Below are 26739 nucleotides of genomic sequence, written 5' to 3' on the forward strand. Positions count from 1 at the left end.
TGTGCAATTGGACAATTAGTTGAATTAGTTGAAAGGGGTGTGTTCAACAAAATAGCAGTGTGGCATTCAATCACTGAGGTCATCAATTTTGTGAAGAAACAGGTGTGAATCAGGTGGCCCCTATTTAAGGATGAAGCCAACACTTGTTGAACATGCATTTGAAAGCTGAGGAAAATGGGTCGTTCAAGATATTGTTCAGAAGAACAGCGTACTTTGATTAAAAAGTTGATTAGAGAGGGGAAAACCTATAAAGAGGTGCAAAAAATGATAGGCTGTTCAGCTAAAATGATCTCCAATGCCTTAAAATGGAGAGCAAAACCAGAGAGACGTGGAAGAAAACGGAAGACAACCATCAAAACGGATAGAAGAATAACCAGAATGGCAAAGGCTCAGCCAATGATCACCTCCAGGATGATCAAAGACAGTCTGGAGTTACCTGTAAGTACTGTGACAGTTAGAAGACGTCTGTGTGAAGCTAATCTATTTTCAAGAATCCCCCGCAAAGTCCCTCTGTTAAAAAAAAGGCATGTGCAGAAGAGGTTACAATTTGCCAAAGAACACATCAACTGGCCTAAAGAGAAATGGAGGAACATTTTGTGGACTGATGAGAGTAAAATTGTTCTTTTTGGGTCCAAGGGCCACAGGCAGTTTGTGAGACGACCCCCAAACTCTGAATTCAAGCCACAGTACACAGTGAAGACAGTGAAGCATGGAGGTGCAAGCATCATGATATGGGCATGTTTCTCCTACTATGGTGTTGGCCTATTTATCGCATACCAGGGATCATGGATCAGTTTGCATATGTTAAAATACTTGAAGAGGTCATGTTGCCCTATGCTGAAGAGGACATGCCCTTGAAATGGTTGTTTCAACAAGACAATGACCCAAAACACACTAGTAAACGGGCAAAGTCTTGGTTCCAAACCAACAAAATTAATGTTATGGAGTGGCCAGCCCAATCTCCAGACCTTAATCCAATTGAGAACTTGTGGGGTGATATCAAAAATGCTGTTTCTGAAGCAAAACCAAGAAATGTGAATGAATTGTGGAATGTTGTTAAAGAATCATGGAGTGGAATAACAGCTGAGAGATGCCACAAGTTGGTTGACTCCATGCCACACTGATGTCAAGCAGTTTTAAAAAACTGTGGTCATACAACTAAATATTAGTTTAGTGATTCACAGGATTGCTAAATCCCAGAAAAAAAAAAATGTTTGTACAAAATAGTTTTGAGTTTGTACAGTCAAAGGTAGACACTTCCCTTTTTTTTGAACACACCCCTTTCAACTAATTGCCCAATTGCACAGCCTTAAGAGCATGCATGACAATCTACTGAACCTACTGGTAACTTGTTTGCCACGTAGCAATAAAAAATATACTAAAAACCTTGATTATTCTGGTTAGTCACATTGTACTGCTATTATTTTGAACAATACTGTATATAAAATTTCCTTAGTCAAGACTCACGAGTGAACTCTTCAGTAAATGAAGTAGTATCCCACGATAACCTTCCGTTCTAATAAATTCTTCCAAGACCTACTTTAACCATGTCTGAAACAAGGGCACTGATCAAACCGGTCATCTCCTTTGTCCCACTTCCATTTGCAAAAGTGGCGACTGGCACTTTCACATTATTCTTTCTTTATTGAGATACATTCATTGGTAAAGATTCCATAGTCGAATATGAGATGGCTGCCCAAAAAGTGCCAAAGATCTTGTGCACCAGGATCCCTGCAGGAGGGGTGTCAGAGTAATTAGACGGCTAATGAGAGGAATGAGAGCTGCCATGTTTAAAGCTCATCCATTTAAGTGTCTAAGGGGAATTAATTAACCATATGCTTGCTAATGTGCCCTGTCCATTCTATGACAGATGAGCAAGAAATGGCATTTCCCAACTCATGACTACTCTGCCCCCAGATCCCTGTATTGTCCTCGATTTCTTTGACATGGGATAAAGATTCTCAGGAGGTGTTGCAGAGGTTTGAAATGCAGAAGTGGAGCAGTAATGAGTTTGTCTTTCTCTCAGACTGAAGCAGTAGTTTGTGCAAGCTTTCTGATTTCTAATTGGCTTGCACGGATCTATCAAAGTGGCCTGCCAAAGCAGATATTGCAGGGGCGTTGTGTGTGTCCAGGCTTGCTTTTCAGCATGGCTGCTGTTTTACACTCAACAGGTCGTGGGTCTTTCCACTTGCCATTTCAGCGGGACACTCATTAAAAAAACACCCAACTTAGATCATTTCCACCTGTCCCTGCTTTTGCTTCTTACTCAGGGAGCCCAATTGACAGCTCACAGAGAGAGAGAGAGAGAGAGAGAGAGAGAGAGAGAGAGAGAGAGAGAGAGAGTTTGGATGATGGAAGAGTTCGGGCTAGTCAGAAAAACATATTTCATAAGCTGGACTCTTCCCAATGCACTTTGGAAATCATAGATACCGGGACAGCATGGACATAAATCACAATGAGGTTTGGTAGTTGGGGGTAGCCGGGAAGTGTGTGAGGCATTGTACATTAGAGCTAGACAGGAGAAGTTGCAAAGGGGTCCAGATGGAAGATGGGCCCCTTGAAGGAGCGATAACTTGGACGTTTGGAACGACACCTAGATCCATGATGCTTTTGATTCGATTGTCCTCCCCCACTGCCCATGCGCATTCTGCACTCTCCGATTCCTTCCACAGAGCCACAAATCAACCAGTGTGCAGCAAAAAAAGAGAGCAAACTAAAGGAATGCCTTATTCTGTCTTGGGTCATGACAAACCAAGCCATCTGTCTCATAGCGTGTCGTCCGCCTTTGACAGTGGTACTGATGGGGCGGAGGCACCCGGTCTTTTGCATTTTATATGGTTTCAAGACAGCTACGGAATTTTATTGCCTCCACAAAAGCACTCTTGCAAAAGTAACAGCAACGTCTTCAGGAATGCCCGAATCTGTCAGAATGCAATCAAGAAAATGCGCTGCCTGCAATTTTCTAAATGGCTATTGATTGAGTAAGCAGGAGTATGGCCACTCTCATCCACCGTGGCAACGCCTGTCAAAGGCTTCATCGTTTTCCAGGCCACATTTTCACCATTTAGAAAATGTAGAGTGGTTACCACGTAATATGGCTTTAATTAATGGCAAAAAATGTAAAGGAATGTGAAGCAGAACTCTCCATTTGTCACGACTAGTTTGATCTGCAGTCTGTGAGCTGTGCGCTGGGCTTTTTAAACTGCCAATTTGAAGGTTCTGGTTAAGCTAGGGCAAGCACATCTTTGCTGAATCTTAAGGATCATTGATTTTACAACATGTAAAGCAGGACCAAGGATATCCAACCCAAGGCCCAATGAAGCAATTAGACCAAGCTCTTTGTTTTTCTTTGCAAATGAATTCAAGCACATATTTCCCTCTGTAAACACCACTACTCACTGAGGCATTGCTCTCTTAGTTTCTTTATTAATGATGAAACTGGTGTAACACCTGTCCCCCAACCAACACTAATGCAAAAATTATGTCCACTACCTCTACTTTTTTTCTGTTACAATTTATGTTCATAGTGTAATTGTTTTATTTTGAAATTAAAGATCATTCAATAACACCCAACACCATGAAATTGCATGAAACAGTTTATGGTTTTTGTGATGATAAATGTGGAATACTGTTTTGTTCCTGGTGCCAGTTTGTTGTCTGGTGCCAGAGATGTCCTGATTCTTCTAGTTGGACTTGGATTTTAAAGATGTTTAATATGGCATTGTATTAGTGGCTTGTCAACAACTAAACTGAGGTGGAAGTGCTAAGGTGTTTTTTTTTTTTTTTTGTTTTTTTTTCTAGCTAAACAGTTTTAGTGTTCCATCACATGCGAATCAAGATTGACTGGAGGTCTGGTAATTATGCCAGCTATGTTTCTTTCACAAATGTTTTGACAGAAGAATAAATCATTCATTTAGACCTTTTCTCACCCTAATTGAGACAAGATATTTGCTGCTACACAAAACAAATATATTGTCACCTCTCCAAGATATTGAGTGGAGCGGAAAAGTAATTTTAGCCCTGAATTGTCACTACAGGTTTTCAAAAGAGTGTGGCAGAGAAAGCCAACTTTGCAAGTTGAAACCAGCTCTGTACTTCTGAAGAAGAAATGGGAACTCACGTAGGGAGAGAAATGGAGCATGGGAAAGAGACAAGGCTCAACATCATTTGTTTTATCTACTCCAATATCACTATAGTCTACCAAAGTTTGTATCGACAGCCGTTGTATTGCATACTGTAGCTGCATTCGAATATGCATACTATAAGTACAGTACAGTAAAAATATCTCATCCCTAAACTAAGAATATCTCATCCCTTATGGTGTGTTGATAGTATTAAGATGATATTAGTGCCTGAATGCTATACTATTTTTGAAATTTGCTTTTTAACTTACAAGACATTCAGCCAATAGTACAGCAAATTATGCTATATCATATATATACTCTAATTTTTTTTTTTTATATCACAAGTGAACCACAGTATTGAGTTATAATTTTATTGTTGTTTTTTTAGGAATTTTGCTACATGCCAATATTTAACAAACTGTGCACAATGCATTTTATGATAATTCAGTGAATCCCAATATTGTCACACCATCTTACTGCATACTCAGAATTGCATACTCCAGTTACCAGTAAAGTAAACACTTTAAGGGTTAATCGGTATTCCCATACTGTAGCCCATTTTCTAGCATCACAATGTTAATTAAATTATTTGGTTATTTACATCCTGTGTTTTGAACTTCCATTCTGTGCAAGAAAGACCTCCAATGCCTTTTGTTGGCATTTTATCTGTTGACTGAAGACTTTCCCGGACTAGGCTTTGTCTGGCTAAGCTGGTCCTGACCATTCTCATCCCGGTGATCCATCATGCCTGTCCCTTCCTTCCCTGTTCACTGCGCCATCAGAGTTCAACTCAATGGTTGCTTCTTTTGTTGACCTTGTGAAATATCGCCATGTCTTCTGGCGCTGTTCATGCATTCATCCGTACCTTTTGTTGTGTTCTTGCTGACTTGATAATTTCCTTGTCTCTTTAGCCATGGGGGGTGTTAGTAAGCTAATGGGCATGGAAATACAAGTTGCCCTGTGAGCTCTGGCTTTTCTCTCTGTGGGTTGTACAACATTTTTTCTCCAAGGTTGAGGGGATGTCCACCTCCCCCACTTAGTTGTTTTCATACTAGGAATGTGTATGCACTATTAGTCAAAAGTTTGGAATAATTAACATTTTACATGTTAGATTGCACATTAGATTAGGGAACACTATTCCCTCTAAAAACATATAAAGCCCATATTAATCTATGGCCAAATTCTAGATACCTTAACCCTACCCAATACCTAAACATAACTACTATTGAGGTTTATTGAGGGAAAACTCTTTTTAACATTGATGATAATAAAAAAAAAAAAAAAAAAAAAAAAAAAAAAAAATGAAGAATAAAAAAAAGAAAACAGTTAATTTAAATTGTAATACTATTTCGCTGTATTACGTTTTTACTGTATTTGGTCAAATAAATGCTTTTTCAACAACATCCACAAAAGCAATGACATTATACTTGCATGTTAAGCTGCAGTGCTCTGTGGTTCTTTTGGAACTCTTAAACTGCCAAAGATTAATCAAGTCAAAACACATTTGTTTTCATAAAGCCTTGGTTTAATTACCCCACAGCTTTCAGAATGTTAATTTTCTGATGCAGTGTCTATAGTATTCCTTAGTGAATTTAATTTAATTACAATAATGTAGACCAAGGCACATGCTCAGTAATCATGGAAATTTACCATCTGCCGCTGCTCTTTCTCCACAGCCATGCACCTTTTTGGACTCAACTGGCATTTGCAGCCAATGCAGAGACCGATATATCAGCTGACAGAGGACAACAGGAGTGGCCTACATCTGCCAACAGATCTGGGCTTGCCGCCTTTGGGCAACACAGGTCTAGAGTTTCCGGACAGAGGAAGCAAAGATGACGGTATGTCCAAGTTTGATGTTTTAAACTCAACAAACTCAGATTTGTCTTTATTCAAGTACTGATTGTCCAGGTTACATGGTCCCGTCATTTCCCAATGGAAAAAAAAATAAAGTTTTGTCCTACATTTTCTTGTTGAATGTTCTGTTTTGCTTAGATAAATTGATTTTCATGTTTATTTATTTTTTATTTTTTAGATTTTATCCTTATTAGGGTGCAGATAAATAGCAGCCTTCATGTGAAAAGGCAGCAGCTCGACAAGTTTGGTTGGGAAGAAAGAAGTTATTCCAGTCTTGATTAACTTTAAACCTTTTTTTTTTGGGCCAAGTGTTTGAACTCATGGCCTTCAGTCATCTCGTCAACACATTCCAAAACTTCAAACTAATTTCCTGCCAGATTCGCATGAACTCATCTCCCGCTAATTTTGCTCGGCGATGGCCAGTATTATAACGTCTTATTTATTATTTTCAAAGACTTCAAGATCCAGGATTATTTGTCAGCCAGCTCCATGCTGTGACCAGTCTCAGTTGCACGCCTTGAGATCTGCATTACAATCCAATGAAAGTCGCTGTATAAATGAGAAGGGTATTATTTGTTCCTGGAAGAACGAATGGCACATCTTTAGGGATTGAGTATCCAGGGGCTCAAGACAGATTAGAACTTTCCCCCCATCCAGAAATCCATGCATTCCCTTCATCTCCGAGACTGGACAAGAGCTTTCCTGGCAGTGGAAGAAAGCAGACACTAACCCCCATGGTCATGGAGATGGAAGTTTGTACTAAGTTCACTATTTCCATGAGCACAACACATATTTAGCCATTTGATTTGCCACAGGCCTCGGACAAAAGGTGGGAGATCAGACCATTACCATATAGATGAGTCACAGAGACGTCTTGTTTCATTTAGCAGCTGGCAGAGAGGGAGTGAGCGAAGCCGAAAACACGGAGGCTGCGGCAGTGCATCTGCTTGAGTGACATATGTGGCTGAGGGAAAATCGATAGGCCGGGCTTTTTAATTCTGACTGTCAGAGTAACATTGTCATCAGGAACACAGCAAATCAATCCGGTGTCACTGTGCTGTACATCCCTGCCATTAACTTAAAAAAAAAAACAATGTACAGTAGAGGTTTTCTGACCATCTTGAACCTTCTAGTAATCAGTTACATTATGAATAAAGAATGGTATCAAAACACCCTCCAACAGCAACTTCTTCCAACAATCCAACAACAGTTTGGTGAAGAACAATGCATTTTCCAGCACGATGGAGCACCTTGCCATAAGGCAAAAGTGATAACTAAGTGGCTTGGGGACCAGAATGTTGAAATTTTGGGTCCATGGCCTGGGAACTCCCCAGATCTTAATCCCATTGAGAACTTGTGGTCAATCCTCAAGAGGCAGGTGGACAAACAAAAACTCACCAATTCTGACAAACTCCAATTCCAAACTCCATAAGTGATTATGAAAGAATGGGTTGCTATCAGTCAGGATTTGGCCCAGAAGTTGATTGAGAGCATGCCCAGTCGAATTGCAGAGGTCCTGAATAAGAAGAGCCCACAACGGCAAATACTTACTCTTTGCATAAATGTCATGTAGTTGTCGATTAAAGCCTTTGAAATGTATGAAGTGCTTGTAATTATATTTCAGTACATCACAGAAACAACTGAAACAAAGATCTAAAAGCAGTTTAGCAGCGAACTTTTTGAAAACTAATATTTATGTAATTCTCAAAACTTTTGGCCACGACTGTATATGTATATATATATATATATATATATATATATATATATATATATATATATAATCTCATATTCAAGATTATTTTTTTTATGGAAAATATAATTTCTTTGCCATTTCTTTCATGTTCTGTCATGTTTTTGACAGATTTCGGAAAGTTCATCCAATGGCAAGATGCAGCATCACTTAATTTAACATGTGTAATTGCGACTGATGTGGTAATGCATTATGTGGAGGCGGTAAATTGGAAGGCGGGAAAGCATGTCCTGTCTCTCTAGATATAGCACGCTACAAATGATTGACTTTTGAGGAGACTGCCATCTGCTGTAGCGCATGTAGCCCGATGTGAAAGCTGCCTGAGAGTCCTCTGGGCTCTCTTTGCAAGGATGTCTGCTTTTGTTGCCATCACTGAGGAAATTGGCCAATCCACCTGAGCGAGCAGATGTTCTCATTTCCTCAGGGTCCAATGAGGAGGGTACATCAGCATTAGGTGCAGGGTCGTTTTCTCAGAGGACGCAAGGGAGCCACTGCCTCGGAACAATTCTGATGAGTAAATAATATAAAACACAATTTTTTTTTTTTTACAAAAATAAACCACTCTTTTTTTTAGATAAAGTAAGGCCGAATCAAATTCTAAATCAAAACAATCTTAAAATGACTTGAAACACAAAACTGATCTGTAATCATTTATAGACTTTTTGTGTTAATTGAAGGATTGAGGATGAACAACAATTTAACCATATATATATATATATATATATATATATATATATATATATATATATATATATATATATATATATATATATATATATATATATAAGAAAACGTACTAGAAGCACCTCCCAAACACAATGTTTAGTTTTACTACCTGTAAGGTTTAGGTTAGGGAAGCTCTTTATGGTCAATGGTCAGCATGTTGTTTTTTTCCTGATGTGATGGAAAGTCAGCAAGAGGGTCACTCATCCAGTACACTGACCCTCTGCTAGCACCATATGGTAGATTTATGAGGCGTCAAGCTGACTGATAGCTCTGATTTTCCACAGGTAAACTAGATGGCTTTTTCCCGGAGGACAGCTTCATAGATATGGGCGAGATAGACGTGGGCCGCAAAGTCGCCCAGCTGATCCCACCTGGAATCTTCTGGAGGACACAGGTCTTTATTGACCACCCCATGTACCTCAAATTCAATGTGTCCCTCAGTAAAGATGCCTTGGTGGGGATCTACGGGAGGAGAGGCCTACCTCCGTCGCATACACAGGTGGGTCGCATAAGTACATTCAGATGATTATTTAAACAATGGTTGTCTGTCTTTTAATCAAAATGCTGATATTTATTGTATTTTAAAGGGGTGGTTGATTGTGATTTTCACTTTTTTAATGTTAGTGTGTAATGTTGCTGTTTGAGCATAAGCAATATCTGCAAAGTTGCGAAGCTGAAAGTTCAATGCAAATGGAAATATTGTCTTTTAAAATTCTGGCAGTTTAATGCCTATAAAAACGGCTGGTAGGGACTACAATGAGTTACTTCCTGGGTTTGTGATGTCATAAACCCAGATAAACCCCGCCCTCGGGAAAATGCAGCAAAGGGGGCGAGGCCATGCTTTAGAGAAGAGTAAGAGAAAACTAGAGGTGGATGTAAAAATCTATTCAAATATGAATCACAATTATATCTTCTAATGATTCTAATGGATTCACAAGTTTCGAAATCAATGTTCTAAAGCTGCGGTTCTTAATAGTGTTCCTCACGTCCCCCTACTCTGCATACGCCCTTCATCTCTCTTTCTCTCATGCTTTCTCTCTTATTCAGCTCAGCTCCAACAATGAGCTGTTCCAATTACTTATTTTCACATAGCTACGAGAAATGTTAAACATGGACATGCATGCCATTACTGTACTGTATTAAGACTTTTAAACATTTTCCTAATTAAAGTATATTAAATGCTTACATAAGTATATTAAATACTTACATAAGCAGTAGCATTTACATATAACAGCTTATCTAAAAGTATGATACATTAACAAACAAAAATCATAGTCCTACCTTTAAAAGCTGTGCTTGCACAGGTTCTGCCCGATCCTCTTCAATAATATCCTCTGCTTCTCAATCGGGCTCAAACTGATAAGCAATATTAACAATGCTGTTGTTTACAATACAACCGGAGCACATTCTGCTGTGGTGAGGGGCGGGACATTTAGATGCACACTAGAGGCGGTTTAGCCAATCACAACACACTGGGCTAGCTAACCAATCAGAGCCCATGGCCTATTTATGAGGGGAGGGGTTACATAAAAGCAGGAAATGAACAGTGTGTTTCTCAGAGAAGGGAGAGAGCGGTGTGGAATGAAGTTAAATTATGTGAAAAATAATACTTCTTATTTTTTCATTTGTTATTTTTTTTTAGCATTAAAAAAGCATTAACACATTAGACAGCACCCCATAAACACAATCAAGCCTAGAAAAAAAAAAAAAAAAAACTGTGAACCCCTTTAACATTTTTATGAGAATAGTAGTTAAAGAGTGTATTAAGGCCAGAATCAAAACCTTTTTTTTAATTTATTATTATTATTATTTTTTAATAGATTATGTATGCTAAATGTTAAGCGCTAATAGTTGACAAAATCAGACAAAGTTTTACCACAAACTCACGCCACTTTTGAATTAGTGTTACTAATATGTGCGCATATTAGGCTGGGATAGAAAGTATTTTAATATTGAAATATACACACATTTACAAAACAGCCTCACAAAAAAGCATATCATACTTCCGTCACACAGTTTTGGGGCTTTTTTTTTATTAAATCAAACATAAAGGGTCCATGTTTGTTTGTTTTTACTCCCACTCCTCTGTCAATAGGATATAGTTATAGCATATTCCCCCAAGATTTCATTTCATTTGGTAGCATATTATCTATGCTCAAAGACTCGTCTCAAAGGCTTTGACGTAAACAGACGCTTAATTTCAGTATCGAACACAGAACATCTCAGCCTCTCTGTATTGATTTGGTTCATATATGCAGTGGTATTGTGTCACTGGAAATTACTCCAAGACCTTGGGCTGATAGACTCTTTCAATTGAGCCACACTAAACTAATAAGAGAGATTTTTCTCCTCTTCAGTTTTTTATGATCGGATATGTTTTGAGTTTTTTTTTATTTATTTTTTTAAATACCACATCTTTAATAAGGTATGATGTTTTTGATTGGATTTATGTTCAATATTATTGCTTGAATTGTCACTTGGCTTATGCACAACTGTCAAATATACAGTACAGACCAAAAGTTTGGACACACCTTCTCATTCAAAGAGTTTTCTTTATTTTCATGACTATGAAAATTGTAGATTCACACTGAAGGCATCAAAACTATGAATTAATACGTGGAATTATACAAAAGGGACAAAAAACTGTGAACCGACTGAAAACATGTCATATTGTAGGTTCTTCAAAGTAGCCACCTTTTGCTTTGATTACTGCTTTGCACACTCTTGGCATTCTCTTGATGAGCTTCAAGAGGTAGTCACCTGAAATGGTCTTCCAACAGTCTTGAAGGAGTTCCCCGAGAGATGTTTAGCACTTGTTGACCCTTTTGCCTTCTGTCTGCGGTCCAGCTCACCCCTAAACCATCTCGATTGGGTTAAGGTCCGGTGACTGTGGAGGCCAGGTCATCTGGCGCAGCACCCCATCACTCTCCTTCTTGGTCAAATAGCCCTTGATGCCTTCAGTGTGACTCTACAATTTACATTGTCATGAAAATAAAGAAAACTCTTTGAATGAGAAGGTATCCAAACTTTTGGTCTGTACTGTAAATGTCATGGTCATGTCACCACAATTTTGAAAGAAATAAGAAATATATATATTTTTTTTATTATAAAAATAATCAAATATATATATATATATATATATATATATATATATATATATATATATATATATATATATATATATATATATATATATATATATATATATATATATATACACAACTTTCTTTAGGAGTTGACAGATAACCCATTGGTGTGAAAATCAAAAATTGCCCATATATTAGCATAAATTGGTACAGTGTTAGCAGCTGTCTTTTCACACCTCCTATTAGTCCCCTTTTCGCAGTCTTAGTCTACCCTTAGAGACCAGCTCCTGTCGGCTCCAACGTGCAGGACTTATCAGCTGCTGGAGGCTCATGTGTCATTCCTAATGCTTGTTTGTGGTCTGTCTTTCTCTCCTTGTCTCCAGTTTGACTTTGTGGAGCTGTTGGATGGCCGTCGGCTCCTGTCGCAAGGGTTGCCAGGTCTTGAGGGTCCGCCTTTTCCAGCCCAGCAGAGGAGTCTGATGCCACTCACCAGTCACGATACAGGCTTTATACAGTATATGGACTCGGGCATCTGGCACTTGGCTCTGTACAATGATGGGAAGGAGACAGAGCAGGTGTCCTTTCTCACAGCTGCCATCGGTTAGTACAATATTAAATGACAAAAATGCCATTGAAAGATTTGCTTTACATAGCGCAACAGGTGTAACTTTAAATGTGCAAATGGTAATTGCTTCTCAGGTGACATGTAAAAGAGCATTTGCACAGAGCTTTAGTGATAAATCCATGTTTTCTGATGAACAAGGAAGTCTGGTTCACAGTGGTCGGGTACGTATGCAAGTTGTATGCAAGCTGTCTAACAGAAGTCCTCTGGAAAGATTTTCTTGTAAACTCAAATATATTGATTCAGACAGAAATGAAATTGCCACACAATCCTTTTGTTTGTCAAAAAGCAGTAGGTAATAAACCGATCTTAGAATGAGATGGCGATAAAATCACAGACTTGTGCCTGAAAATATTGCAATTATGTTCATGTTTCTATTTAAATCAGTTAACGTCCAAATAGGGTCTGAGTCACCACAATATGGACGATATAAGGAAAGATCATAATTTACAATGCTTAGACGGTTTGGTGCCTTTTCATTGACATGCCAGTTTGCTAATTGAAACAACACCCATGTACTCATCGAAGGCATAAACAATCTTAACCGATCTTTGAATCATGGCGATAAAAACTTGTTTCTGAAAATGTTGATATTACATTGCTTCTATTTAGATCCAAATAGGACCCAAGTTATATAGGGCCTCAACTGTAAAAACTGGTAGATGACATAAGAAAAGATCTTCAGTTAGATTGCGGCCAAATTAATTATTGCTTAAATGCTTCAGCACCACTTCATTTGACATGCCAGTTTGCAAACTGAAATAACGTTCTCAATTCATGTTGTCAATGCAAGCATAAAAAGTCGCAAACCAAAAATGGCTTTGACAGACTATCCCAAATTATTCAAAATTTTTTCCCTAAATCAAATAGGAAATTTTTGCCTGCACCGTGCTACTTGTCAGAGCCTGTCATCACTGATATTACCCTTTTTGCATCGCCATCTCAGCCAGCCTAAACCTTTACAGAGTAATCAAGGTGGATTTGAATAAGAAAGATTGCGGAAATGAGCAGTGCATCACTATGTCTGTGTGTGTTCTTCACTGGTGGTTTGGAATACTCTTGTTACTTTTTGAGTGCCTCCCAGCAAATCCCTCTTCCAATTTGCTGTCTATTAGCATAACACCTAGTGGCCTTGTTTCAACTCTTCTGACAACCGTTCCGTTCCCCTGTGCATAGTATTGGTCATTATTTGATCATATTCACATGTGGTTTTTTTTTTTGGTGTGAAAGACTTTGCAGTCCCATCCTTTGCCGTCAATGATGGAGGTGATTTTGATTTTGTCCTCTCCATTCTGCGTCCTGAAAGTGGCTTTGATTAGTACGAGCGCATCAGGAGGCAGGGAAGAGCTTGAGGAAGCTGCAAGGTTTCAGCTTTCATGGAGGTGGCAGCTGAGAGCTGTTCTCACATGCTCTTTAATTAAACGCTCCTGGGCCATGGTCCATCTGCAACCGGAGTTGGGAGGGGTTCACCACCCTCTCGATCGATGCAAGTGTGTCTGCCACACATCTATTTCTGCTGTTCCAGCTGGTCAGGAGGAAAGACAGCCCTGCGCATTACCACCCCCAATGAAAATGAAATGCAATACCATATATACAACATATGACATGGTGGTTTAGAGTGGCGGAAGATGAGGAGAGAAAGACACAGTCTGTTTATCCTGTGTTCAGTGCTCTTGGATGCAGCCACCATTGGGAGTTTGTTGGCCACCTGCGGTTCAGGGCCAAGAAAGTGGGCTTTAGAGAAAGAAGGTCTGGAACATGAGTCATGCCCCAGTTGATTTGACTCTGAGCTGTGGGGCTCAGAGGGAGGCAGAAAGAGGAGGTGAAGAAAGAAGAAAAAAGAGACAGCGAGGGTGAGAAATAGGTCAGGCGGATGGTGATCTTCTGCACCCAATTTCTGTAAAGAAGCACTAAATGTTAAACTCAAGACTTAAGGTTTTAGCTTTTGAACCTGTTTTTCTTTAAAAAAAAAATAATTTTATCTTGCTGTATGTCAAGAGCTCTCTTGTTGTGCTTGTTGGAATTTGTTGGTAAGACAAAAAAAAATAAAAAATAATGAAACATTACCTGACATCTCAATGAAGTCTCAGGAGCTATAAGTGCAACCTCTGAGCAATACAAATTTCCTCTGGGTACACATATGCCATGGTCCTTTAGGGACCTGAAGTGTTGAATATGTCTATTGTTCTTGCTCTTCCTTTCTCTATGTCTCTATTTTTGTTTCCTCCTTTTTTATTTCTTTATGCCTCTTTACTTTTTCTCCATAATTCTCCTGACTCCTCATTACAAAGCTAAGGCATCTGTCCCATGTGCGACACAGTCTTATTCGTCCCCGCCATGTGGTCTTCTGTTGTCGAAAGTATCAAGGATGCTTCTCTAGCTGTGCCTTGCTGATTGCTCTAGTCCCTCAGCTTTCAGAGAAGCTGACATGACTTCATCAACAATTCTAATATAAGATATTTACATAGATTGAAGCCAAGGACAGTAGTCTTGTGCTATACAAGAGCACACAAGGCTAATTAATGTCAGATCAGTAGAAGAGATTAAATGTGGTGTGTGTTATCATTACTATTGCTCGGACTCAGGGTTAGTCATTCAGGGGTGAACCTGATAAACAATTTAATTTGAATGAACGGCTCTTTAGACCTCTTTTCGGACCAACACAAACATTCAATTGCTGTCAGTGTGACGGATTTTATTTATTTGTTGATTTATTTATTTATTTCTGACAAGACACAATATTCTCCTCGCACTATGAATAAAACTGGCCAGCTAAGATTTGTGCATTTGGTCACATGTCCAAAGATGCTGCTGTACATTAAACATGTTAAAAGGATATTCCACTCCAAAATTACATTTTTATCATTAATCACTTACCCCCATGTCGTTTCAAATCCATAAAAGCTTTGTTCATTTTCGGAACACTATATAAGATATTTTCACAGATTAAGATGCATTAATTTGGCAGTTAATGGGAAAGTCACAAGCCTCCCGGTTTTCATTTAAAATATCTTAAATTGTGTTCCGAAAATGTGCAAAGCTTTTACAGGTTTGGAAGTACATGGGGGAGTGATTAATGACAAAAATTTGGCGGTATTCCTTTAATACTTTTATACTTTTTTTGTCTTCTGTTCTTTTCCTTGACAAATGGGTTACAGAAACTGAAAGTTGCACAGCACGTTTCCGTAAGCGCCACCTAATTTCACGAAGTTTTGTATTGTTTTGTATTCAAGTATTGTTGCTTTCACCTGAATTGGAGGGAAAATGGCTGACAAATCTAATAGTCTTAGACTTAAAGGAGGAATCAAAGCCATATGTTAAGACCAAAATATAATTTTACATAACACATGAAGGTGGATACTTTGAACTTGGACCAATAAGCAACCATTAGCCACCACCAGAATACTCTAGCAAACTCATAGCAGCACTCAAAGCTCTGCAGCATTATGCCTATGATTTTTAACAGGCTAGCAAGACAAATTTCCTTTAGAAAGGTTATAAAAAGTTATTTTCCTTTAAAAATTTACAATAGAAATTCCTTTTGGTGCTGCTAGTGGCATGGAAATTATACACTTCATCTATGGATATTTGTATCTTACAGATAGTCAGGTAAAAAATTTCAGCAGTGCTATCTATAGAGTTCTTGTGTTCTCTGTGTATGGCACCAATGAAAGCCTTAAAAGCATGTAGAAACACAGACTGACTTTTTCAAATTCACAGCTGGACCCTGACTTCTCGGTCTCTGCTTAGAGATGGAATTATACGTGACAGTTCTGAAGGAAAGTGCAGGGTTTAGACTGCAGGTACTGAACTCAGATCAGTCGTAGTGTCAGAAATACTTTATGTAAGAGTGACAGAGATGCAGCTAGAGATAGATTGTGCTCATCTAATACACGAGGAGTGCATCTCTAAGCATTATCAAGACGGAAAAGAAGCAAAAGACCATCTCATGTATAATTTCTCATGTATAACTGGCTTAATTTATCTTATAGTACTACACATGCACAGTCACTCATAGCCACTGTAGGCTTTCGAGAGACCTGTATCTGCTCTCTGCTTAGAAATGGAAGCTGGAAGCCATCAAAATCCTTACCAAAGTCTTGATAGGCTCGGCGTACCAGGGGGATAGCCAAGATAGCCTTTTCCTCTCACATCAAGAGACTTGTGCCTTTAAAATTCTTTCAAAAACCTTCTCTGCAGCACAAGCTAGTTACCGCCCTCCCTTCTTCTTTTTCTCCCCCTTTCCTCCGTTCAGCTTCCCGTCTGTTGCATCCTCTGCGATGATTGACTCTCTTGAGGAAAGGGAAGGCTGTGTCCGGGCTCACATTTCCAGCCCTTTGTCCAACACAAAAGCATCTTTGTAGCGAGAGCTCAGCCTCGGGTACACCAGCGATATGAAGGGAACCTTAGAGAGGGAATATTTTTCACCGTTATTTCATGTTTAATTCAGGTTTTGTCTGATTTCAGCTGCACAGAGTTGAGCGTGGATACAAAAAAAAATAAAAAAAAAATACATTTCCAGAGTTTGACGTCAAAATTTGGTAATTGCATATTGTCATTTAAGTGTCGCCAGTGATGTAATTGTCTCCACCACTTTATGGATTTATTTATCTTTTTTTTTTTCTTTGTGAGTGTTATGACTAGTGCACAAATTTGTTTGCTTTAAAGTTTGCCTCCGTTGCAGTTGTTATCAGCCGCGGAAAGTGATTCATACTTAGCATTTGGTAGTTGATCCATGTATTTATCCACTGAGCTACAGAAGAGATGGCGACAGATGTAGGAATGAAGTTTTCAAATAAATGTCACAAATTCATTTGAGGACTTTAACTGGTCATCAAGGATGATTCCAAATCGCTCTATAATGAGTTTTGTTAAAAAATAACTTGAAATGTAATTATGTATTTATTTATTAAGATTCTTGGCACTTTCTAATGCAATTTGTTGCAGTTTAGATTACTCTAATACAGACTGAATCACTGCATTCATACATTATATAAACCATTTATGCATATTTATGAACAAGCTAATTAATATTCATAAGATAAGTCTTAATTTGTGAGTCCTCTAGATTGCGCATTTAAGATAGATACCTAAATACTTCTTGAGTGCTGTCAGTGTGTGAATATGTGATGTGTCTACCAATAATCAAGCACCACTTTTTCACTCCAAGAGTCTGTCTAATATATCCGCAATCTGTAACAAACCCCTTTTTTACTCTTGCTTGAAATCAGAATTCTTGTAATTGACATGTCAGCATTCCTTGCATTTAAATTAGCACGCTTCACTAAAGAAGGTTGTTATATGGAGTTTTCATTAGCCGTGTCACTGGATGTGTCATGCACTCATGTTGGCTTTGAAATGGTCAATGTAAGTGCTGTGACACAAAAACAGCTACACTAATTATGGGGAGTTACTCATTAGACTGAATTAAATTCGTCAAGTGGCTCCACTTGTGTCCCACTTCACCTTAGACCTGCTAACTAACAGAAAATGTCACCCTTTATTTTCTCTTATTTATGGAAAGTGTATACATTTTCTTGTATTTGATTTGTTTTAAAAAGACCTAGCTAGCATGCACACATTGGGCCTCTTTCTAGAAACATGAGCAGAACCAATTTTTGTGTAAATCATTCGGAAAGTCATTTTGATGTAAATTTTCAAATGAAAATGTTTGTATTTTGAAATTGTTAGTAGGTGCGAAATATATTTACACCTCCTCCCTGCCACGTGTAAATGGTGCATAAAACATTAAAACGTTCTGTATTATTTTACTCAAACTGAAGACACTGCATTTGTATGCACTATGTATTATAATGATATTTAACGAGTTAATTTGCCCTGTCTGTTATTAGTTTTTTACTCTTTAACTTATGGTAAAACGTAGAACTTGCCACTGTCCCTTTGCACACAGCTGTCCAATCACAGTGGAGGAGGGGCGGGGCAAACACTACATTGATCAACCATCATACTGTACAACATAACAATGGAGAAGTTAATATCGCTGGTTACTGTATTTTTTTATTCAGTAATATTCTTCAAAATAAGATACTCGTAACATGTTACTGCCATTGATATTCCAGTGTTTGTCAGCTGGCTAAAAACGCTCCGGTGGACACGTTCATTTATTAATTTATTCTTAGGCATATAGCCTATTAGTTTCTTAACATGCAATATAACATGCCAAACCTGAGAATTGAGTCAAGGATTCCACACCACTCCTAGATATGTAATTTGCTTAGTTGTAATTCATAGGTGAGCAATATGTTAATTGTGAATATGCATGCATGCACGACCTGTTTACAAATGATTGGAATTCATTAACATACACACATTTAAAGGTACAGGTTGTAGGACCTGCCACTAGAAGGCACACTATCAAAATAATAACAATCACGTTGTTTGATGGCGCTAAGGAGGAGCGTGGAATGATGGTATTTGTTGTCTTCTACCCACCTGCTGACGGCCATCAAATCAGACGGAAACATAAATCTTGGATTTAACGCGAGTTCAACGATTTGCGCGAGTAGATTACACACAAAGTCAATGCAAAGACATGATCAGACCATAGATACTTCAATAAAGACGATAACAAAGGGTAACTAATGTCATTAGATTCATATCCATGCTACATACTCCGATACAGTAGGTGGCGCTATGCACCTGATAAGCCATGGTTGGTATCTGCCATAAAACTAAGAAGAAGAAGAACTAATGTCATTGACAGGTGACTGCACTGCCCCGTGTCACTGTTTAGAATGGGATTTTTCTCATGATTTACAAGTAGTTGAAAACATTAGAGATATTGTTAGTAATCAGCTGGACAAAATATATAACACTAGCCTAGTAGTTTTTGGATATTTTACTGCAAATATCTTACAAATTGTACCTTTAACTATGAAATTGACCAGGAAATTTAGTTTTTTACACTACGTTCTTAAACGTAAAATATAAAACTAACGGGAAATATAAACTAAATCTAGGGAGTGATGTATTGATGAATGTGTATCCTTCCTTCTGACGACTATTGTTTTATAAAATTGTTTTGCAGATGCTATCGATGACTGTCCTAGTAACTGTTTTGGAAATGGGGACTGTGTGGCCGGAAATTGCCGCTGTTTTCCTGGATTCAGAGGACCCGACTGCAGCAGGGGTGAGATTTCTGTTTACCTGCACCTCCATTAACCTCCCTTTCTTTCTTTATTACTTTCAGTCCTTCATGGCCTGCAATATTTCTCTGTCACTCTTTCATTTTCCCTTCCTTAAAACTATATATAGCCATGATAACTGTTGTTTTCAACTCTGAATTAGACACAGTAAAATAAGTGATTGTAATAATAGATATGCATGTTTTTATGTCGTTTTTGTGTATGTGTGTTCGTATAAAAGTGTGAGGATTAATAAATAAAAGATTTTTAATTTGAACAGTTCAAAATATATGCATTAGAATTCACATTATAGTTATGTAGTAACTGTAGCTTTTTTGGCAGGCATTAAAGTAACCATTTATCTTTTGTGCTGTCACTTTTAAATAGATTTCCACATTAGAATCCAGTTGCTAAGTCCATTTTGCAAGTTTCTAGTGCATTCTAGACTCTTGATCGTTCGCTTTTCAGAAATCACTTGTTCATACTCAAAACTTCAAAAAAGTTCTCACTCACTTTTACTACGGTAATGTTCACTACAATGGTCATATTGATTTTTACACAGACATGAGTCCAGCAGACCAGCACAAGCAGTATGTTGTTGTTGTTATTGTTTTTTAAAGCTACATTTGGCAGACCTTTTATATTTTGTGTGTACTCTTTCCAGCGTCCTGTCCAGTGCTTTGCAGTGGGAACGGTCAGTACCTTAAAGGCCGCTGCATGTGTCACAGCGGTTGGAAAGGGTCTGAATGTGACATTTCTACCAACCAGTGTATCGACATTACCTGCAGCGGACATGGCACATGCATTGTGGGAACTTGCATCTGTAATCCTGGCTACAAAGGGGAGAACTGTGAAGAAGGTAATAGAGGGAGTAAAACAAAAATAATGAATATATGTATTTTTTTAATGTTTCTGAAAGATGTCTCTTATGCTCACCAAGACTGCATTTATTCGATAAAAAATTGTTAAAAAGTCAGTACTGTTATTAAATATTATTATATTATTATTATATGTATTTATATTTATCATTTCTATTTTCCTACAAGCATTTCTCCAGTCTTTAGTGTCCTTCAAAAATCATTCTGATATGCTGGCTTGATGATCGAGAAAATGTTCTTATTATTATCAAATATATATATTTAGATGTAGAAATATATGTAAAAAATGAATCGTGATTAATCACATGATTGTATGTGATTAATCGCATTATGCACAAAACTAATAATGCATTCAAAAGTAGTGTATTGTGCACTTTTTTCATTTAAAAGTACTGCTATATGATCAAAAGTGCAATAACAATAACAAATATTTTAAACAAATAAGGTGCTTTTTTTACAGCAGTATTCCTTTTACATAGTAGCAGTTAAAACATTTCGAGTCCAGAGCCTCGATCATAATATTATAAGAGGCAACTTCCCTTTAAGGTGGGCGTACACGGTGCGAATTCGGATGGTCGGAAGATCGTATGTCCATGCAAACATATACATATATGAAATAGGTATTACAATATAAACATGGTTTGTGAGGATGATTCCTGTGCCCTCGTAAACCAAATGGCTTTAAAAATACTATACAGTGTTTTTCCGTGATGGATAGAGGGAGTGTATGGGGATATACAGTATAGAATACCGTTACGTTTATGGAGAGTCCCTTTAAACTACACATGCATGTGTGAGAGAGAGAGTGAGAGAGAGAGGGAGAAAGAGAACTAAAAAGGCATTGGAACATGTTGTTAGAAACATCATACAGCGCTCTCTGTTCCTGTCAGACTTCAGCGAGTTTATCCTCCTGGTCAATAGTCCACATTCGCCGTGGCGCTGCCGTCTTCGTCTTTCTTCTTCTGTGGTTTTCCTAGTTCGTGATTGGTCAACTTCAGATAAAGCAACAAATCGGCTCGTTCAACCACACAAATGTCACGAATTCAAACTGATAGCTCACAAACTTTTTAGACATGTTTAAAAATGATCGGGAGGTCGGGAAGTGCTCGTAAGCCACTCTGCTCGGCTCGTAATTCATCGCAAATGATACGAGCCGCTACCATACGAGAAGATGCAATTTCGACACGATTGAAAAAAATCGCATGCGAACTCGTATGACAGCAAAAATCGCACCGCCTTTAGAGATCTACATGATCGCAGGACCCATTGCATATAGATCAGTGAGTGTGAGCACTAACTGCACCTTAGTGTAGATCTTCTGAGTGGCAAAAGTGATGTACAGCAATATATTGTGAAAGGGTGTTACCCCGTCCCATACTACTCAAAATTATAAACCACAATGTTAACAATGTCTGTTAACTTCTCTGCTGTTTTCACGTGCTATCGGAAACTTCAATTTCTTCCATTTATGTAGTCATTTACGAGCTTGTTTCATTCTTTTAAATTTAAAATTAAAATGAAATAAAATTTAAATGAATGCATTTAGCAGACACTTTTATCCAAAGCAACTTAGTGCATTCAGGCTATCAATTTTTACCTAACGTGTTCCCGGGGAATCGAACCCCCAATGCTTGATAACGCAATGCTCTACCACTTGAGCTAGAGGCACAGAATTGCACAGAAAGGGAGAAAGAGGCCCTTTGTGGCCTTTTTGAGTATTCCTATGTACACTTCTGAATATTTAAGATGGGCGTACATGACCTTCTGAGTTTGTAGCGGGCCCGTAAGTATCTGACTCGTCTTGTTATGCCTAGAAGGTCTCCTCGCTCCTTTACATGCATTATGGATACTTCTGAGGGTCCAAAGCAATCCATTAAGAGATGAACAATTATTTTGTGTCAAGATCCAATAAGCCGAATTTGCTCTGAGAAGTCTGTACTGAGACTACAGCGGCCTCAACGAGAGCGCCGACCAAGGATTGAAGACATTAAAGTAGCCATTGTGTTTGGCAGTTTTTGACGGCTCTCATTTCAAGATGAAAAATGATCTAGCCGATTTTGACAAATGGTATGTTCTGACTCCTCTGACCCCCAGCAATTCTATTCCGGGTCTCACCGTTGGGCGTTTGAGTAAGAGAATGCCGATGCTGGCCCTTTAACGGTTCTACCTTTCTTCGTCGCGACCTTCAGGCAGTGATGATTAATTGCCAGGAGAGAGACTCTTGTCATTTAGCCTATGATCTCTGTGCTTTGTGCCCAAACCATCTGCTAAGAGACCTGAACTCCTGCTTATCTATAGGAAAGGCCTCTCCACCCATTTGTGTCACGGTAAAGGGAGTCGGCAATGTTGCGACCCCATCCCTCCTCTCCCATCATGTCCCAGCTGGCCTCATGTTAGCCATCTGTGAGGGCACATTATTGGTTCATATCTTCATTTTCTAATGGATATACACTACTGTTCAAAAGTTTGGGGTTAGTGAGTTTTTTTTATTTAATTATTTTTAAAAAAAGGGGCATTGAAGACAGTAAAAAAGGCAGTAAAAAAATTAAATAATTGTATTTTTTAAATATATATGTAATGGTTTCATTAACTTTTTTTCAACAATGGTAATAAATCGACAAATCAGTATATCAGAATAATTTCTGAAGGATCATGTGACACTGAAGACTGGAGTAGTGATGCTGAAAATTCAGTTTTGCATCATAGGTATAAATTATATCCTAAAATAAAATGGAAATCAGTTATTTTAATTTTTTTTTACAATATTACTGTTTTTACTGTATTTTTATCAAATACATGCCGGCCAAATATACTTTACCGGCTTCTTCAAGTTTCATCATTTGTTATCACTTAACATGTCTTCCTGGAGGATCCTTATAATTCCCAATACATCAAAACTCCGATCCTATTATGGTTGTGCCAAATTCAGAATTGAAAAATTGTCTCATATCAGTTAATGGAATTTGAATAAGGCCACACCCACAGGAATTTCAATTGGAAATTGACAAGAAAGAGAAATTTACAGAATCGCAATTAAAATAATTTAAAAGAAAATCATTTTGGGATATCGAGTATTATTTCACCCTGGTTACTAAAAAAATAATCCTTTCTTTATACAAGTAGCAATATAGTTAACTATCAACCATTTGTTTGTGTGGTCATGAATTCTATAATTTGTCCATTCATGCATTCTATCATAGAGGTTGTTGAAAGATACTGTTTTTGGCATGTTTGCCTTTATTGAGTTGAGTTATTGAGAATTAACAGGAAATGTAGTGGCGGAGAAAGCTACTACAGTTAAACTATAAGCCCCAACATGCATTCTATATTATTCTAGAATTTGCTTTAACATTCTATTGTTAATTTGCTTGTTCCATCATCCTATCATTCATTTGTTCATTTTAGTATTCAATAGTTTAGCGGTAGCACTTTATTTTACAGTCCTGTTCCTCATGTACATACTATGTACTTATTATAGTAATTACAATAACTATGTAATAACTAGGTACTAACCCTGAACCTACCGATAAACCGAACCCTAACCCATTTAGTTACCTCGTATTACCAGAACTTTCTTAGATAAATACTGTAAGTACACAATAAGTACATGTAAGTACACGTACTGTAAAATAAAGTGCAACCAGTTTAGCAATCTGCTGTTGTGGCATATATTCACTTCTACCGTTCTATATCTACCTATAAATCGTAAAAATGTCAAAAAAATATTGTCAAATACGGGTTTTCTAGTTTAAAAAAATTGACATTGGTGCATTTTGTTTGCTACCTCAGTTCAAGTTCAGAAATTCAATTGGAATCTACAAAGAATGATCTATATACTATATTCTACCCCCCCCCCCATCCCCAACCAAATATAGTTTTTCCACATGTATCACAATTGAAGTCAAATGGGTTTTGAAATGAAGTTTTATTTTTACTTCAATCAATTTTACTGTCTTTTGCGAACCTCCCTCTTTAGAATATTTGCCTGGGGTGACTGATCCATAGCATATTCTTCAACGAGGATTAGAAATGAATTTAGAGTAAAGTGGGTACAGGGAGATGAGGCTTTTGCCCATGGGCCATTGTAGGTTGTCCTTGTTTGCATTCTGTCACGCTTGGTTTTGGGTTCACAGTAAGTGGGGGGACCACATCCAGCATCGTTTTTTCAGTTTATCAGAACATGCTCCGGCTGCGCCTGTCTTTTCCCTTCCCGCCGCTAAAAGGAAATCTCATTACCAGCAGCTAGAGGAGTCAAAGAGAGAGCAACACTCTTCCCACCTGCCAGATTACAGCACGACGGTCAATGTGGCCATTTAATTTGACCATTTGTAAATCCTGTTTCTCTCATGGTTTTTGGAAATGTCAGACCTCCTCAAGACCAGGCTGGGTATGTGGTGCACTCTCCGCTACAAGAGCTAAACCTCTAGTCTTTTTTTTTTTTTTTTTTTTGGCCTGGGGTGGATGACTGAGACTTGAGTCATACTTTAAAAGGAAGAGGAACAGCAGGGGACACTGAGCTGCGAGTTTAATGTGAACACATGCATCTGTTCAAGTTTTGATCTAGCGCACTTGTCTTTGATGATGAGTTTGGTCTGATGGGAAATGGTTTCACTGGTGTATTTTTAATTTGAATTCTGCTTCTGAATCATCTTTTGATGTGAAAATGAGTCAGTTAATACGTACTTTGTGTTTTCCTATTTGCAGTGGACTGCCTGGACCCGACCTGCTCAGGGAGAGGTGTCTGTGTACGCGGAGAGTGCCACTGTTTTGTAGGCTGGGGAGGTCCTGGATGCGAGAGTCCTCGTGCTTCCTGTATGGAGCAGTGCTCTGGGCATGGGACCTTTTTGGCTGATACCAACACCTGTAATTGTGACCCCAACTGGACCGGTCCCGACTGCTCTACAGGTCAGAACCGTGGTAGAATGATGAAATGTCCCAATTATGTGCACTTGATATGTTTTCCTATTTAAGCCTTGTTACGGTATTAATTTGTTTTCACAAAATGAACATAAGGAAGAATTATACTTAATTATTTTCATGTATGTGCACCAGTTCATTTCTATACTATTTTAGTGTGATTACTTTTGAGTTATCCTAATATTTTCATTTTACTCAGTTAACTTTTAGTGTTTTAGTGTGGGTAATTTTAGTACTTTAATTTAAACTTTAAGTTAGTCGTTCAAGTTTTTATTATGTTTTCCTTTTTCTTTTTGATAGTTTTTTATTACAACACTGGCAATACAATTATAAAACAATGCATGGCAATACATCAGATTATGAAAATAAAATAGGACGCAAATTACAATTCAAATTGACTTTACCTTCATTAACATCTACCAACACTGAACTAAAACACATTTCGATTTCAATAAAACATAGAGATTGGACTAATTCCAATTAGTAATTTTGAATGGGTAATTTTGATTTTGCACATTTTGGAAAATTGAGTGACACCAATTATGCAACTGAAGTTAATCAAAATATATAAAACATGACGCAACATTTGCACTGAGCAATTCTCATATTCCGAGAAATATTGTTTCTTTTTTTTGACCTTTGATAATTACTAATCATTATTATCACTATAATAATTATCTCATCACCTGCCTGATCTGATCATATCACATATCTGTGTCTCAGAGCACACTATGGCAACAGTATTAGCATCAAACTAATCTGAAGGGCAAATTGTACACTTGTGTTTTTGAATTTGTGTCTTTGTGGGCAGTTCATCACATATTTATGCACGCCTGTGCATGATCTGATTCATGTTAATATCTCGTAAACCCTCTAAACGAACCTTGATGCAGCTGATCTTTGCTAATCTCCACGCCACCTGTTGCCATGACAGCGGTGACTAAAGGTGTCAGGGTGTAATTTCATGCTCCACCTAATTTACCTCAATGTTCTCTGCTTGTGTGATTGAGAAAATTTAGCGAAAACAATGTGTGCAAAGCGCTTCAGTGGACATGCAGTCTTTTGCCTGTAACTGGAAGTTTAGATTCAAATTTTGGATTTCTGAACACTTCAAAGACATTTTTCCTTCTGAGTTAAGCAGCTATTTATAATCGTGGTTGATAAAGTCACCACTGTGCCATTTCCTTTCTTTTGTTCTCATCAAGAATATACCGTTTGGTCAAAAGCTCCATGGTATCAGAAACACTTTAGTCCCCTGTTCTCGACCCCTCTCCCGGTCACGCCTGACAGTCTTTTCACAGAGATTTTTTCACATTTGAGCTGTTTCGGTCATGCTTGTTATACCTCAGGAGGTGGGGGTGAAACAGCAGCGTCTGATGCAGTGAGAGTTGTTAAGCACCTCATGGCAGATTCTGTTAAACAGCAACGTGGATGGCGTGCTTGGAGTTTAGCTGATTACAGTGAACATGAGTCTTCCTCTTGTGGTTTAGTTAATGTGAAAGACAGAAAGCCTGTAATACACTAGTACAGTTGTTAGAAACCAGGAGATGCACCTAAACATTTTACTAACAAAAGTAATGTTCAGCATTTGTGTTTTAAGATTAAAAAAATATATATTCACGGTCAGAATTTTG

General features: G+C 38.0%; 1 protein-coding gene across 10 annotated transcripts in view; it reads left to right on the forward strand.

The window, feature by feature from the left end:
* Positions 1-26739, forward strand: part of LOC113058573 (teneurin-4-like) — a 231987-nt gene that overhangs the window by 129987 nt on the left and 75261 nt on the right. For all 10 annotated transcript variants that reach the window (XM_026226597.1, XM_026226591.1, XM_026226590.1 and 7 more), the window contains 6 exons: positions 5801-5965; positions 8742-8956; positions 11927-12143; positions 19214-19315; positions 19975-20169; positions 24893-25093. In XM_026226597.1, coding sequence (XP_026082382.1) covers positions 5801-5965; positions 8742-8956; positions 11927-12143; positions 19214-19315; positions 19975-20169; positions 24893-25093 — 1095 coding nt within the window. The remainder of the gene's footprint in view (positions 1-5800; positions 5966-8741; positions 8957-11926; positions 12144-19213; positions 19316-19974; positions 20170-24892; positions 25094-26739) is intronic.

This window comes from Carassius auratus, chromosome 40 (assembly GCF_003368295.1).
Source record: "Carassius auratus strain Wakin chromosome 40, ASM336829v1, whole genome shotgun sequence".
NCBI classification, from domain to species: domain Eukaryota; kingdom Metazoa; phylum Chordata; class Actinopteri; order Cypriniformes; family Cyprinidae; genus Carassius; species Carassius auratus.